We start from the raw sequence: 13,103 nt of genomic DNA, 5'->3' as shown, positions 1-13,103 counted from the left end.
CTCCTGTACCCCAGCCTGTTTGCAGTGGTGCTCACCTACGTAACAGCTGTCCGAGGGCCAGGCCTAGTTCTCTTATAGAACGTTGGCCCTTTTTGAAGGGTGACTTGACAACTCAGGCACTGTACCCCCAGCTGCTTAAATAAGTTAGAACAAAGCAAAGGGAGAGACAGAAATAGGAAAGCGAGTGAATGGCTGTAGGTCAGATGGCCTCCATTCTCAGCCTCTCTTTCCAGACGGTGCGTGTGGGGGCTGCTTGCTGTGACCCTAACCCGCACGTTTGTGTGGAGCATGAGCGCACAGGGAGAGGAGCAGCAGGACCGGGCCATCGTCAGAATCGCCGCCCACCTGCCGGACCTCATCGTCTATGGAGACTTCTGTCCCGAGCGGCCCTCTGTGGATTATTTTGACGGAGTCTTGATGTTTGTTGATATTTCAGGCAAGCACGACAGGGATGTTCGATGTGGGCAAATGATAGGCTGGCATCAGAGTGTCCATTTATGGCAGAGCTCGATGGCAGGACAGGGGTGCCTTTCCCCAGCTTTTTATGAAAACATCCTCACCTACTTAAAGCATGTCAGGTCATGGGCAGCCTTCAAGGTGCCCAAGTCCCTGACCTGGAACTTCAGGCTCCAGTGTCCCTGCCCCGACTTCAGTGACTCAACCACCAGGCTTCACACGCTTCCCAGGCGAAAGGGACCTCCGCACATGGTCTCTCCAGATGGCGTTTCCATCGGAACAGGAAGCTGCCACCGCTTCCGAAGTGGTGGAATGCTCTGTGCTTTCATTGCCTTGGGGTGGACGCTCTAGGCCCCGTTGGAGGAACTGCGATCATTCCTGTCGAGTGGAGAAATTTGGAGGGAGGAGGTCCCCGGTGCTTCCCCTGACCCCTCAGATAATCACCAGATGGTGGAGGCTGCACAGCCGACACTGGGCCGGCCACAAAGGCCTTGAAGAAGCCTTGCCAAGAGCTAACAAAGGGCCCGCTGCTCCCCAGTGTGCCCTCCTCTCCTGCCCTGGCTGCTTCCTCCAACCGCCTGCCCTTTGCTGCAGGTTTCACGGCGATGACTGAGAAGTTCAGCACAGCCATGTACATGGACCGAGGGGCAGAGCAGCTGGTGGAGATCCTCAACCACTACATCAGCGCAATAGTGGAGAGTGAGTGTCCCCACGGGCCTGGCTAAGGCCATTGCAGTTCGTTGTTTTTCCATACTTGTGGGTTAGGAGCTGATGTAGTCCTATTGCTTAGCATTCTCAGTTTCCCCAGGAAATGTGGGTGAAGCCAGTCTTTTTGAAATACAATACAGTACAAGTGAAGGAATGCAAACCAACCTCCCTAACACGGAGTATTGGAGGGAAAGGATGTTTTGCATTCGTTCAAGGACTGGCCGAGAGACTACATTGAAAAGAACTGTAGTAGTGATACTCTCGGCTGTATTCAATAACACCAAAAAACAGCATCACTATAACCCGAAAGTAGTCATTAAGAGAATGCCGAACGAAGAGATGAGTGGTTTATAAGTAACTCATCAGTAATTTGTCTTCTAATGATGGCATCTGAAACGTGTAGAAATGGCTGAAAAACCTGGTCTCCTTTTCAACCTCTGCCCACCACCTTGTTGGCATTATTAATATGAACTATTCATGAAGAAAAGGATAGCCCTGGCCGTGTTTCTGAGTGTTGGCCCCTTCGTATCACCCACTAGGCCAAATGTGAGGCTCCTGAAAAGCAGAAACTGTATCTAATTTTTTTTGCATCCCACTCAGCACAACAGTATTCAACAAGTTTGTGGTGAAACATATATAGGAGTAAAAAATTGTCCTTTATGTCAAAAAGCCTAAACAAGCAAAATGCAAGATGGTAATAAACAAAGCCTAAGTTGACCATGGTGGTGGTTGCCCAATTTCCTGATTCTTAGTTCTTATGGGTCCTGCGATGCACCACTTAACAGGGTCACTCAAGCCTCAGGTCATCCTATATTATAAAAGCGTAGTATGCAAATTGTCCCCTCGACCCGAGTTCTTCTGGGAGTTCGACCAGGGAGCAGACCAGCTGGGGAAAGGGAGGGAGGCCCTGGTGCTGGCAGGTGGCTAGGGGAAGGGAGGGAATACCTGGCTGGCAGCCGACAGGCGCTAGGGACCTGAACAGTGCATGGAATTTGTGCACTGGGCCTCTAGTAATACTTATATTGAGCAGTTAGGAGCCTTCATTATCACAGGAGTAGGGTAGGTGTCCTCGGACCTCATTGGAAACCCCACCTCCTCCTCTCCTGGTGTTTCCCATTCACAGAATCAGAGCATGTATACAATCTAGTTCAGTGATGGTGAACCTTTTGAGCTCGGCGTGTCAGCATTTTGAAAAACCCTAACTTAACGCTGGTGCCGTGTCACATATAGAAATTTTTTGATATTTGCAACCATAGTAAAACAAAGACTTATATTTTTGATATTTATTTTATATATTTAAATGCCATTTAACAAAGAAAAATCAACCAAAAAATGAGTTCGCATGTCAGAGGTGACATAGGTTCACCATCACTGATCTAGTTCATGTCCTCATTCTGTGGGTGAGGAAACACACCATACAGTTTAAGTAACTTGTCTGAGATAACATCTTTTTTTTTTTTTTAATCCTCACCTGATGATATTTTTCCATTGATTTTTTTAGAGAGAGGGAAAGACAGAGAGAAATATCAATGTGAGAGAAACACATTGATTAGTTGCCTCCTGCATGAGCCCTGACCAGGGAAGGCCGGGGCCAGGGAGGAGCCTGCAACTTAGGTGCATGCCCTTGACTGGAATCGAACCCAGGACCCTTTGGTCTGCAGGCCGACGCTCAGTCCACTGAGCCAAACCGGCTCCCGCTGAGATGATATCTTTAGCACAAGTCTGCTCTCTAAATTGCTGTTCTCTTGACCTAATTTCTACTCCATGGGTGAAGAATGAATTCTTCTTATTAGCTTTAAACAATTCAAGTTTGATTTAACTTCTTTTCTTTTCTTTTTTCTCAGAGGTGTTGATTTTTGGAGGAGACATCTTAAAATTTGCAGGTATGGGAGGCATCTCAGAGGCAGCGGCGGCCAGGAGACTGGGTTGAGGCATGCTTGTGTCCAGATTTCATACAGAGCAGACTGGTCCCCAGGGCAGGTCATGAGCCCTGTGGTCTGTCTCCTCAAGGTGATGCACTTCTCGCCCTGTGGAAGGTGGAGCGAAAGCAACTGAAAAACATGATCACGGTGGTAGTGAAATGTAGCCTGGAGATCCACGAGCTGTTTGGGACCCAGGAGTTAGAAGGCCTGGACATCCGCGTCAAGATAGGTAAGCTTTTTGCCCTGGCTGGGTTTGCTCAGTGGATAGAGCGTTGGCCTGCAGATTGAAGGATCCCAGGTTCAATGCTGGTCAAAGGCATGTACCTTGGTTGCAGGCTCAATCCCCAGTAGAGGGCGCGTAGGAGGCAGCCAATCAGTGATCCTCTCTCATCATTGATGTTTCTATCTCTTTCTCCCTCTCCTTTCCTCTCTGAAAGCAATACAGATATATTAACAACAAAAAAAGAGGTAAGTTTTTGAGAAAGGAGAGACAGATGGGATCCTCTAAGGAGATGAATGTCACGGAAAGATGAGATGTAGTAGCTGGCTTCCTGGCTGTGGGAGAGGAGGCGTTTGGAATGCCTGGGCCCAGAAGAGGGAGTCACACCACGATTCTGATTTTCCCAAGAACCCGTGCTGCCAGGGAATATCCCAGAGCTTCCGCAAACCTACAGCTTGCTTCTCGCCAGGACTGGCCGCGGGCCACATCACCATGCTGGTCTTCGGAGACGAGAAACGCAACTTCTTCCTGGTGACTGGCCAGACGGTGGATGACGTGCGCCAAGCACAGAACATGGCGCAGATGAACGATGTCATTCTGTCGCCGAACTGCTGGCAGCTCTGCGACCGGAGCATGATTGAGATCGAGAGGATCCCAGACCAGAGGGCAGTTAAGGTTCGTGGGTGCTGCGCTCGCAGGAAGCTGCAGTCTGGGCCGGGGGCCGCCTGTCGGAAAAGCCACTGGGAAGGCGGGCTCCATGTGGCTCCTTGGACGGGAGACTCAGGTGGGGTCAGTGTGGGTCCACCTCAAGGCTGTGGTCTGAGACACCTCGGCTGAGTTCAAGGGGAGGTGACCAGGCCCTGCGGTAACGAAGGGCGTGGAATCTGGCGCAGAGGCCTCTGGGGCTGGTGCCCTTGCTATAGGAAGAGGAAACGAATCCTGGCCGGTCCCCGGGAGCAGGAGGTTGTCGTTTAGGGGGCTGCCTATGGCCCTCACCTGCACTACTCAACACTCTCCTCGCCCAGGGCAGGGACCACGGAGCGGAGGGCTGGAGGCAGCAGGGCAGCAGTTTGGGGTGGGGGTGGAGGACTGTTGGGTGGCTGCCTGGTGAGAAACACTGTGACGTGACACTGAAGGCTATGGCCACTTAGAGAAGCTGTGCGTTTCGAGTGTGTAAAGGGGAGGAGAGCTGTGCTGACCGAGCCAGGAAAGGGGCTGCGTGGCAGGAAGGGAAACGGAGGGTCCACGTAGATGCTGCAAAGGTGAGAGCCCCCACTGGGCCAGTGTGGCCCTCACACCCACCACTCGCTCTTCCAGCTGGCTGCTCACACACCCTGGTCCCCGTTTAGCCACTCCTTATATCTTTCAAGATTAAAATCTTTTAATTTTTGCGTTAATTTTGGCCTCACAGAAAAGTTAAAAAATAATAGAGTTTCCTTATATCCAGCTTCTCCAGATGGTAACATCTTTCATAACCAGAGTTCAAGAGTCAAAACCGGAAATGAACCCTGGGACAGCACTGTTCACTAATAAGAGGCCTGCTCGGGTTTCCCCGGTTTCCCACCAATCAGTGTCCTCAGTGGAGCGTTCCAGGCTCTGCCCAGGACCTCACACTGCATCTCATCCCTCTCTTACTTTGCCCCTGCAATCTGTAATAATAGCGCTTCATCGCTTCCTGGTCTTTTATGACCTCGACACCTAAGAGGACTGTGGATCCGTTATTTTGTTGAATGTCCCTCCATTTGGTTTTGCCTGACATTTTCTCAGTATTGGACTAAGGCTGTCCATTTTGGGACAACAATAGCACAGGAACGAGGCTGGACCATTCTCTGCATGTCCTGCCATGGGGTCATGATCCCGACATGAATCTCATGACTGGTGATATTCCGAATGCATTATGGGGCACCAGCCCCTCTACACGTATATGAGAGAAGTGGCGTATGGGTTAGCCAGGTTTTATATGAATTAAAATGTTATGAAAGGCAAAGAAAAAGCAAAGGAGTAGAAAGTTCTAAGAGTGGAAAAGTATGTGGGTTGGCCCCCTGGAATAGCCTTCCGTGTGTATACTTATGATTGTAATCTTAACAAGTGACTGGAGACATTTTATGTGATCACGTGCCAATTAGAGAACGCCATTGTTTGTGCCTCTGTTCACCATGTCCTGGAGGTTCCAAAGCTTACTCCCTGCCCGTGCTGCTGAGAGATGGATTTCGAAGGGCCAGCCAACCCTCAGAATAACCACAATTTCTGTTTCTTTAATTTAGGTTAATTTCTTAAAACTACCCCCTACTTTTAACTTCGATGAATTTTTCACAAAGTGCATGACTTTCATGGATTATTATCCTTCTGGAGACCACAAAAGTAAGTACCCTCCATGGACAAGAACCTCTGCCTCCACCAGTGGTCAGCAGGGTGTCATACCAATGCCCAGGGCTCCATCCCATGTGCTGGGGTCCTCAGTAAGCGCCCAGTCCTGAGCAGCACACGAAGGGGCCTCCTGCTTGTCCCCACAATGGCTCTTTTCACCCATCTTCCAAACGTGCGTCTCCCCCACAATGAAAGAAAAAACTAAAACATCCATGAATCCTATTTTCCTAGTCTTCACCACCAAACTTTTCGCAAGACTAACCTTGCACCCACACCTCTCTTCTCTATTTATTCGCCCAATAAATACTGTTTGCAATCACCTCAGGGGCATATGCTTATTCTTTGACCTTGAGCCTTTGACATCTAGCTTCCTATCCATTTCTCCTCCGTCTACCAAGGCTGTTTATGTTACGGCCACTAGTGACCATCAATTTGGCAGCCTGGATGGCCTCTCCCCGGGCCTCATCCTAGGCGGCTGGCCTTAGGTTACTGTCTTTTTCTGGGCACTGTCTTTGCCTCTTTCCTTATGGTCAAGAATATTCTTCTTGAGTTTTGCTCTTACCCCTCCAAGCCCTCGGTTTCAGTGCCCTTTGCAAAGTCTCCTTCCAGCCCTTAAATGTTAGTGATTCCAGGATGTGTCCTTGACCCTCTGGTCTTCCCTGCTTATCTCTTGGAGAACATTCATCCGTGGTTGACACCCTGCGACTCCCAGCAGGGCTGGGACCAGGGTGAGGAAAGCAGGAGCCTGGGACACAACATTTGAGGGTCTTGTGAGTGGCTTGCTAACTGCCAGAATCCATCCCCGATTTGTGTCCTGAATTGTAGACTCCTACACCAACTGCCTATGGGCCATCCCCACTTCCAACATTAACATGTTAAAAAATGATTAAAGAGGATAATTTAACAACTTACTTTATTTAACAGAAACTGGACCGTTTATTTAACATAACATGGACAGTTTCCTTGCAAAGAACTGCAAAATGGGCGGGAAGTCAAGAATCTTTAATAGCGTAGAGAATAAAGAACAGGAAGAGACAAATAAGAAAAGATTTGATTGGCTGAGACTACATATTAGACCTTGTTTGGGGTGAGAAGGCTCTGAGTTGGCTTGTTATTTGGAGATTGGCTGCCTGGATAGACTGTTCCTACAGGGACAGAACGTCATCTAAGTTTTGGTTTGCTCACATGGCAACCAAGGTAGGGGGCAACTTGCTTAGGCTCACACAGTGAGTTCCTATCAAACCTGGAATGAGAATCCAGTTTCCTAAATTTTATTCCTGCTGTTCTTTCAACCCTATCACCTCCTTCATTCTGTCATCATTTCCTCTGTCATCATCATCCCCTCACCTGCCCATTCCCATCACCTGTGGCAATCGTTTTAGCTCAAGTCTAGATGTAAAAATCTCCCAAGTTCCAAAGTTTGAAGATAATTAAAATAGGGCTTTGAGCAACATCCAATTGAATTTTGATAAACCCACAACCTCTAAGAATTTCTCACAGAACTTCCCTTTACCCTATTTAACCACTGCCCCTGACTGGCCTGGGATGACCCCTGCCCAAGGGGCTGGGGCTGGGGGGCTCCCCTCTCTCCTGCACCCCAAAGCCAGGCCTCTCTTTCTGAGCCTGCTCTCCTTCTGATCCCTTAGACCTCCTGAGGCTTGCCTGCATGCTGGAGTCTGACCCTGAACTGGAGTCTTCCCTACAAAAGTATGTGATGGAAAGCATATCAAAACAGGTATTTTCTTCATTTAATTTATTGTTTGAGCCGGGTGGTGTCAGGGACCTTGGACAGCTGGAAAGATCAAGAAATCCCATAGCTAGTAATCTGTTCCGTTAAAATAAGAGGTGGACTGACCTTTTCCATGTGTTGAGGACTGTGAAATTTACTATTCACATCAGGATACTTTTCGGAACTAAAGGGGCATCATTCATTATTATACTGTGACAACGGGTGTAAACTAGGGCGTTGCTGCCTTCTACAACCGGGCAAACTGGGACTGTCCTAAGTGTAAAGAACCTATGGCCGCCCTTTCTAAATGACACATAGCAGAGAGATATCGAGGCGGTGGGCAGGGTACACCATTTCTCCAAGGCACTTGCCTTGGATTCCAAGCCTTGAAAGCTAATAATACAGGTAATTAAAACTCTCAGAACTACCTCCAACCCCCTTTTAGTAAAATGTTCCTCCTTTTATTCACTTAGATCTAGGCTCTCTCAAATGTATGAATCCATAGGAATTCTAGCCACCACTCGGCACTGGCCGTGTGCCAGGCGTTCCGCTGTGGCATCATCTCCCCTTCAGTCCTGTGAATATCTGAAGCTCCATTTTATATAGAGGGGGAGACCCAGAGGGTCCCAGGGTCTTTCCTGAGGTTGCAAAGGAAGAGCTGTGGCTTCAATTAAACCCTCTTCTATCTAAACCTATTGTGTGTGCGCACACACGCACACACACACACACACACACACACACAGGCTGTATACCCTCCTAACAATATGCCCCTTTAAATCCTTAATCCCATCAAAATGCGTTTGTGTCCTGGAGGAAATCTCTATGGGACAAGCATGAGCAGTGGGCGCCTGCCTTCCCAGTAGGGGTTGAAGGGATGTCAGAATGGATCCCTCCGCCTTCAGCCCAATTTGAAAACACTACCTCTAGTGCAGCGTTTCTCAACCTGTGGGTCGCGACCCTTTGGGGGTCGACGACCCTTTCACAGGGGTCACCTAAATACATCCTGCATATCAGATATTTACATTACGATTCATAACAGTAGCAAAATTACAGATATATAATGCCTTAAGCTTCTTCAGCCAACGCTAGAATTAAATGACTAAGTTTCCTTCGAGGGCCCTACCAGGGGACACCCAGAGTGTTCCAAATAGAGAAAAGTGGAGAGTCCTCATAGTAAAAAGCCCTTCTTGCGTTCATAGCCTCTGGATTGGTCTGAGAGATGTGAACATTCAGGGGTCTGGAAACGTGAACATTCTGTAGGATTTGTGTGTTTCTCCAGGTGTCAGTGCACAACCAAAAGGTTCAAAGTTCAAGTCCTCAGGCCAGTTGAGAGAAAATAGAGTCTATTCCTCATGTTTCAGCCCATTCCCATGTAAGGCGTTTTGCTAGCTTGGCTGTGGTGACTCCATTTTGTGTCTTACCCTTTCCCAAGGCCAGCTCCTGCCCCCGCCCCTGCCCCGGCAGCATGGAGAGCCTGAGAGATATGTGGTTGCGTTTCCCAATCCAAAACCCAGGGCACTGGCTCCGATAGAATAATCTTAATCATTCAATCAATTTGTTCAATTAGATTTTAATATTTAATAATTAATGTTATTCCTGTATTTAACATTAATTATGTAATCACATTGGTTAGTTAGACATAATTAAATTGTCTTTTAGGAAAAGAATAACATTTCACGGAAGCAGGCCCGCCACCCAGTTAGGGAGCTTCCCCACCCACAGTACCCACTTTCGCCTGGAAGGTGTTTCCATTGTCCACAGTTTCATACTTGTGTTATTTGGAAGAGAAAAAGATGCAATGATTATCCTCCATTGGTTTGCTATGCACTTAATTAACACACTTCCAGGGTGATGATAGGCAGGAATAACGTGGGAACATGTCCTTGGAGAGGAGAGGGGAGCTGAGTGAGAGGTGCCACCCAGGGAGGTGGGGCATGCAGGGGGAACCTTGGTTAGGAGTCTGGAGACTTGGGGTCTCGTTTGCTGCTATTTCCCCAGGCGACCCTGGAAAACCTGTGCTATTTCTCCATGTCTCCATCATCTCATCAGGAAACTGGGGAGTAACAATACTTATTTTATTTCATTTGAGGATGAAGTAGGTCAGACTGAAAATATTCCAGAAGGTACCAGGCTATGAAAATATTTTAAAAGGTTGAATTACATTGTGTGTTACTCTTTCTTAATCTTTATTGTTGAGAGTATTACAGATGCCCCCTTTGCTCCTCCCCCCTTGCTCTCCTTCACCCCACACCTGCCCCACCCTGGCCTTCTCCTCCCTATTGTCTGTGTCCATGGGCAGTGCATCTAAGCATAAAATTATTTGGTTAATCTCTTCCTGCCCCCTCCCCTCTTCCTTCTCAGATTTGTCAGTCTGTTCCATGATTTCATGTCTCTGGTTCTATTTTATTTATCAGTTTATTTTGTTCATTAGAGTCCTTGTTTGTTTATTTTGATTTTTAGATTCAATTATTGATAGCTATGTATTTACTGCCATTATATTGTTCATATTTTTATCTCTTCCTCCTCCTCCTCCTCCTCCTCCTCCTCCTCCTCCTCCTCCTCCTCCTCCTCCTTCTTCTTCTTCTTCTTCTTCTTCTTCTTCTTCTTCTTCTTCTTCTTCTTCTTCTTCTTCTTCTTCCTCTTCTTCTTCAAGAATACTCTTCAACATTTCATGTATAGTTTGGTGGTGATAAACGCCTTTAGCTTTTTCTTGTCTGTGAAGTTCTTTATATGACTTCAATTCTAAATTATATTTTGCTGGGTAGAGTAATCTTGGCTGTAGGTCCTTGCTAGTCATCACTTTGAATATTTCTTGCCACTCCCTTCTGGCCTGCAACGTTTCTGTTGAGAAATCAGCTGACAGTCTTATGGATACTCCCTTGTAGGTAACTAACTGCTTTTCTCTTGCTCCTTTTAAGATTCTCTCTTTGTCTTTAACCCTTGGCATTTTAATTATGATGTGTCTTGGTGTGGGCCTCTTTGGGTTCCTCTTGTTTGGGACTCTCTGAACTTCCTGGACTTGTATGTCTATTTCTTTCACCAGGTAGGGGAAGTTTTCTGTCATTTCTTTAAATAAGTTTGCGATATCTTGCTCTCTTTCTCTTCTCCTTCTGGCATCCCCATAATGCAAATGTTGATAACTTGAAGTTGTCCAAGAGGCTCCTTACACTATCTTCATATTTTTGGAATCTTCTCTCTCTCTCTCTCTCTCTCTCTCTCTCTCTCTCTCTCTTGTTTTTTGCTTCCTCATATTCCAAATTGCTGATTTGATTCTTTGTATCCTCTACTCTACTGTTGATTCCCTGTAAATTATTCTTCATTTCTGTTAGTGTAGGCTTCATTCCTGATTGGTCCTTTCTCATGTCTTTAATAGTCTCACTAATTTCCTTGAAATTCTCATTAAGATCATTGAAATTCTCACTAAGTCCATTGAAGCTCTCATCAAGATCTTTGAGCATCCTTATAACCATTGTTTTGAACTCTGTATCTAGTAGTTTGCTTGTTTCCATTTCATTGAGTTCTTTTTTGAAGATTTCTTCTGTTCTTTCATTTGTAACATTTTTTTTCTCTGTATTTGGCTACTTTCTATGTTTATTTCTATGTATTATGTAGAACTGATATCTCTCCTGGAATTGGTAAAGTGGCCTTGTGTAGTGTGTGTCCTGTAGGGCCCAATGGCTCAGCCTCCCTAGTCACTTGAGCTGGGCACTCTAGGTATGTGGGCTGTGTGCACTGTCTTGTTGTAGTTGAGCTCTGAGTGCTATTGGTATCCCTGGGAGGAATTGACCCCCAGGCCAATTGGCTGTGAGGAGCAGCTGTGACTACAGCAGAAGAGCTGCTGTGCAGGAGACACCCTCATGGAGCAGGACTTGCTTCATTGGGGCTTTGATGCTCACGGAGCCTGCCACTTTAGTGTGTCTCTCATAGATGTGTAGAGTTGTAATTGAACATGGTCTGAAGCTGTCCACCAAGTACATTGGCTCTGTGGCCCCCCTGTAGGTGCAAAGTCAGGCACTGCCTGTGCCCTGCCTAGGGCCACCTGTCAGGAGCTAAAGTGTGATCTGCAGGTGGCTGCTACTTGTATTGGGCTTAGAAGTGCCCAGGAGAGGCCAAGCTGTGAAGCAAGGCAGGCTGCTGCTAGTGCCAGGCCTGGGGCCTCTTACTGAGCGGTATAGGGCTATAGCATGCTATTCTTATCCTTAAACTGCAAGAGAGCCAAAAGAAATGGTAGTTCTCTCTCTGTGGCGATGGCTAATCTTGCCACGAGAGTGCAGCAGTAAGGGCAAGGAAGTGGTTCCTTTCCAAAAATTAGCAAATGTATGAGTTCCCATTGCAAGAGATTTTGCTAGTGAATTTATTCCCATCTGCTCGAATTCAGGCTGGCTCTGCCATGCTGTGCCTCACACATTCTGATCACTTCACAGCTTTCCCAGAGAATTTCGACAGGCTAGTTCCCACCCAGTGAGAACTGCTTGTGTTGATGTTGGGGGGAAGGGTCCACAGCCAAGGGCAGGTGCAAAGTGAAGTGTCTCTACTTGGCAGATTGATGACAAACAGCTTCGGGGTTATTTGTCTGAGCTCCGCCCCGTGACCATTGTGTTTGTGAACCTGGTATTTAAGGACCAAGACAAAGCCGAAGTCATAGGCTCCTCCATCCAGGATGCCTCCGTGCACATCAATTCTGTCCTGAGGGACTTCCGAGGCCAAATCAATAAAGTTTTCATGTTTGACAAGGTAAGTGTGAACTAAGGGGTGGAAGCTGCCAACAATTTAATGTTACCACCTGCCCAGGCACATTGGTGAGGGGAAGGGAATAGACACTTTTTACCTGGAAGCATTAGTCTTCATTTAGATGGAGTATAGCAGCTTCTGTGGTGATTGTGGCATTACTGCAGTCCAGGTATTGTTCTCGACATTGTGCCTCTCTGAACTCGTTTCACCCCCATGACCGCTCTGAGAGGTAGGTGCTCTTGTTATTATTTCCATTTTACAGGTGAGGATGTTGAGGCAGAGATGAGGATTCTGAGATAAGAAAAGTTTAAGTTTGGCTCATGGTCATCCAGCTAGTAAGTGGTGGGCTGGGATTCCAGCCCAGGCCATGCACCTTTCCAGTCGGTACTTGACCAGCCCAGCCCACAGGGCACCTCCCAGCGGTTCTGGGGCAGGTGTTTTGTAACTTTCACACCCCAGAAGTTTGTTTCCTGTAATGCACACCTGCCGTATCGACACTTGCAGCCCCCTGTCACTTTCAGGGAACGGGACAAGGGTGGGGATGGGTAGATGGGAGGGGTACCCCTAATAAGCTTAGAGAAATTGCTGGTGACAATGGATGCTCCATGCTCAGGTGTTTTCTGTATCTTGAGATCAGAGCATTTAATAACTGAGCTACACTAATTCAATAATTCCATAAACATTCATTGAGCCTTTTGCAGAAGGCTGAACGCTAGGACTGGGCAGCCAAGAGGAGTCAGTCACACACATTGCCACACAACCAGCAGGAAGAAGCAGTCTGTGGAAGGAGGGTGAACTTGGTGTTCCCGCCCTTTCCTCCCATTTGGATCATGAGACAGGAGCACAGGACCCAAGAGCAGCCGTCAGTGTTTGCAGACGTGGCTCCCACAATTCCGGGCCTTCTCTGAGCCGTGGTTTGCTCATGAACAGTGAGAGGGATATTATTGGAATGGGAGAGTATTTGCCTCAA

The 13,103-nt window shown here is 47.4% G+C and overlaps 1 protein-coding gene across 1 annotated transcript in view; it reads left to right on the top strand.

The window, feature by feature from the left end:
* The first annotated feature begins 240 nt into the window (after positions 1-240).
* Positions 241-13,103, top strand: part of ADCY10 (adenylate cyclase 10) — a 54,939-nt gene continuing 42,076 nt past the window's right edge. The window contains exons 1-8 of the mRNA XM_059673780.1: positions 241-436; positions 1,051-1,155; positions 3,009-3,047; positions 3,175-3,315; positions 3,776-3,981; positions 5,571-5,667; positions 7,320-7,408; positions 11,945-12,136. Coding sequence (XP_059529763.1) covers positions 289-436; positions 1,051-1,155; positions 3,009-3,047; positions 3,175-3,315; positions 3,776-3,981; positions 5,571-5,667; positions 7,320-7,408; positions 11,945-12,136 — 1,017 coding nt within the window. The 5' untranslated portion in view covers positions 241-288. The remainder of the gene's footprint in view (positions 437-1,050; positions 1,156-3,008; positions 3,048-3,174; positions 3,316-3,775; positions 3,982-5,570; positions 5,668-7,319; positions 7,409-11,944; positions 12,137-13,103) is intronic.

The sequence above is a fragment of the Myotis daubentonii genome, chromosome 18 (genome assembly GCF_963259705.1).
Source record: "Myotis daubentonii chromosome 18, mMyoDau2.1, whole genome shotgun sequence".
Taxonomy (NCBI): domain Eukaryota; kingdom Metazoa; phylum Chordata; class Mammalia; order Chiroptera; family Vespertilionidae; genus Myotis; species Myotis daubentonii.
This window is presented reverse-complemented; position numbering and strand designations above follow the sequence as displayed.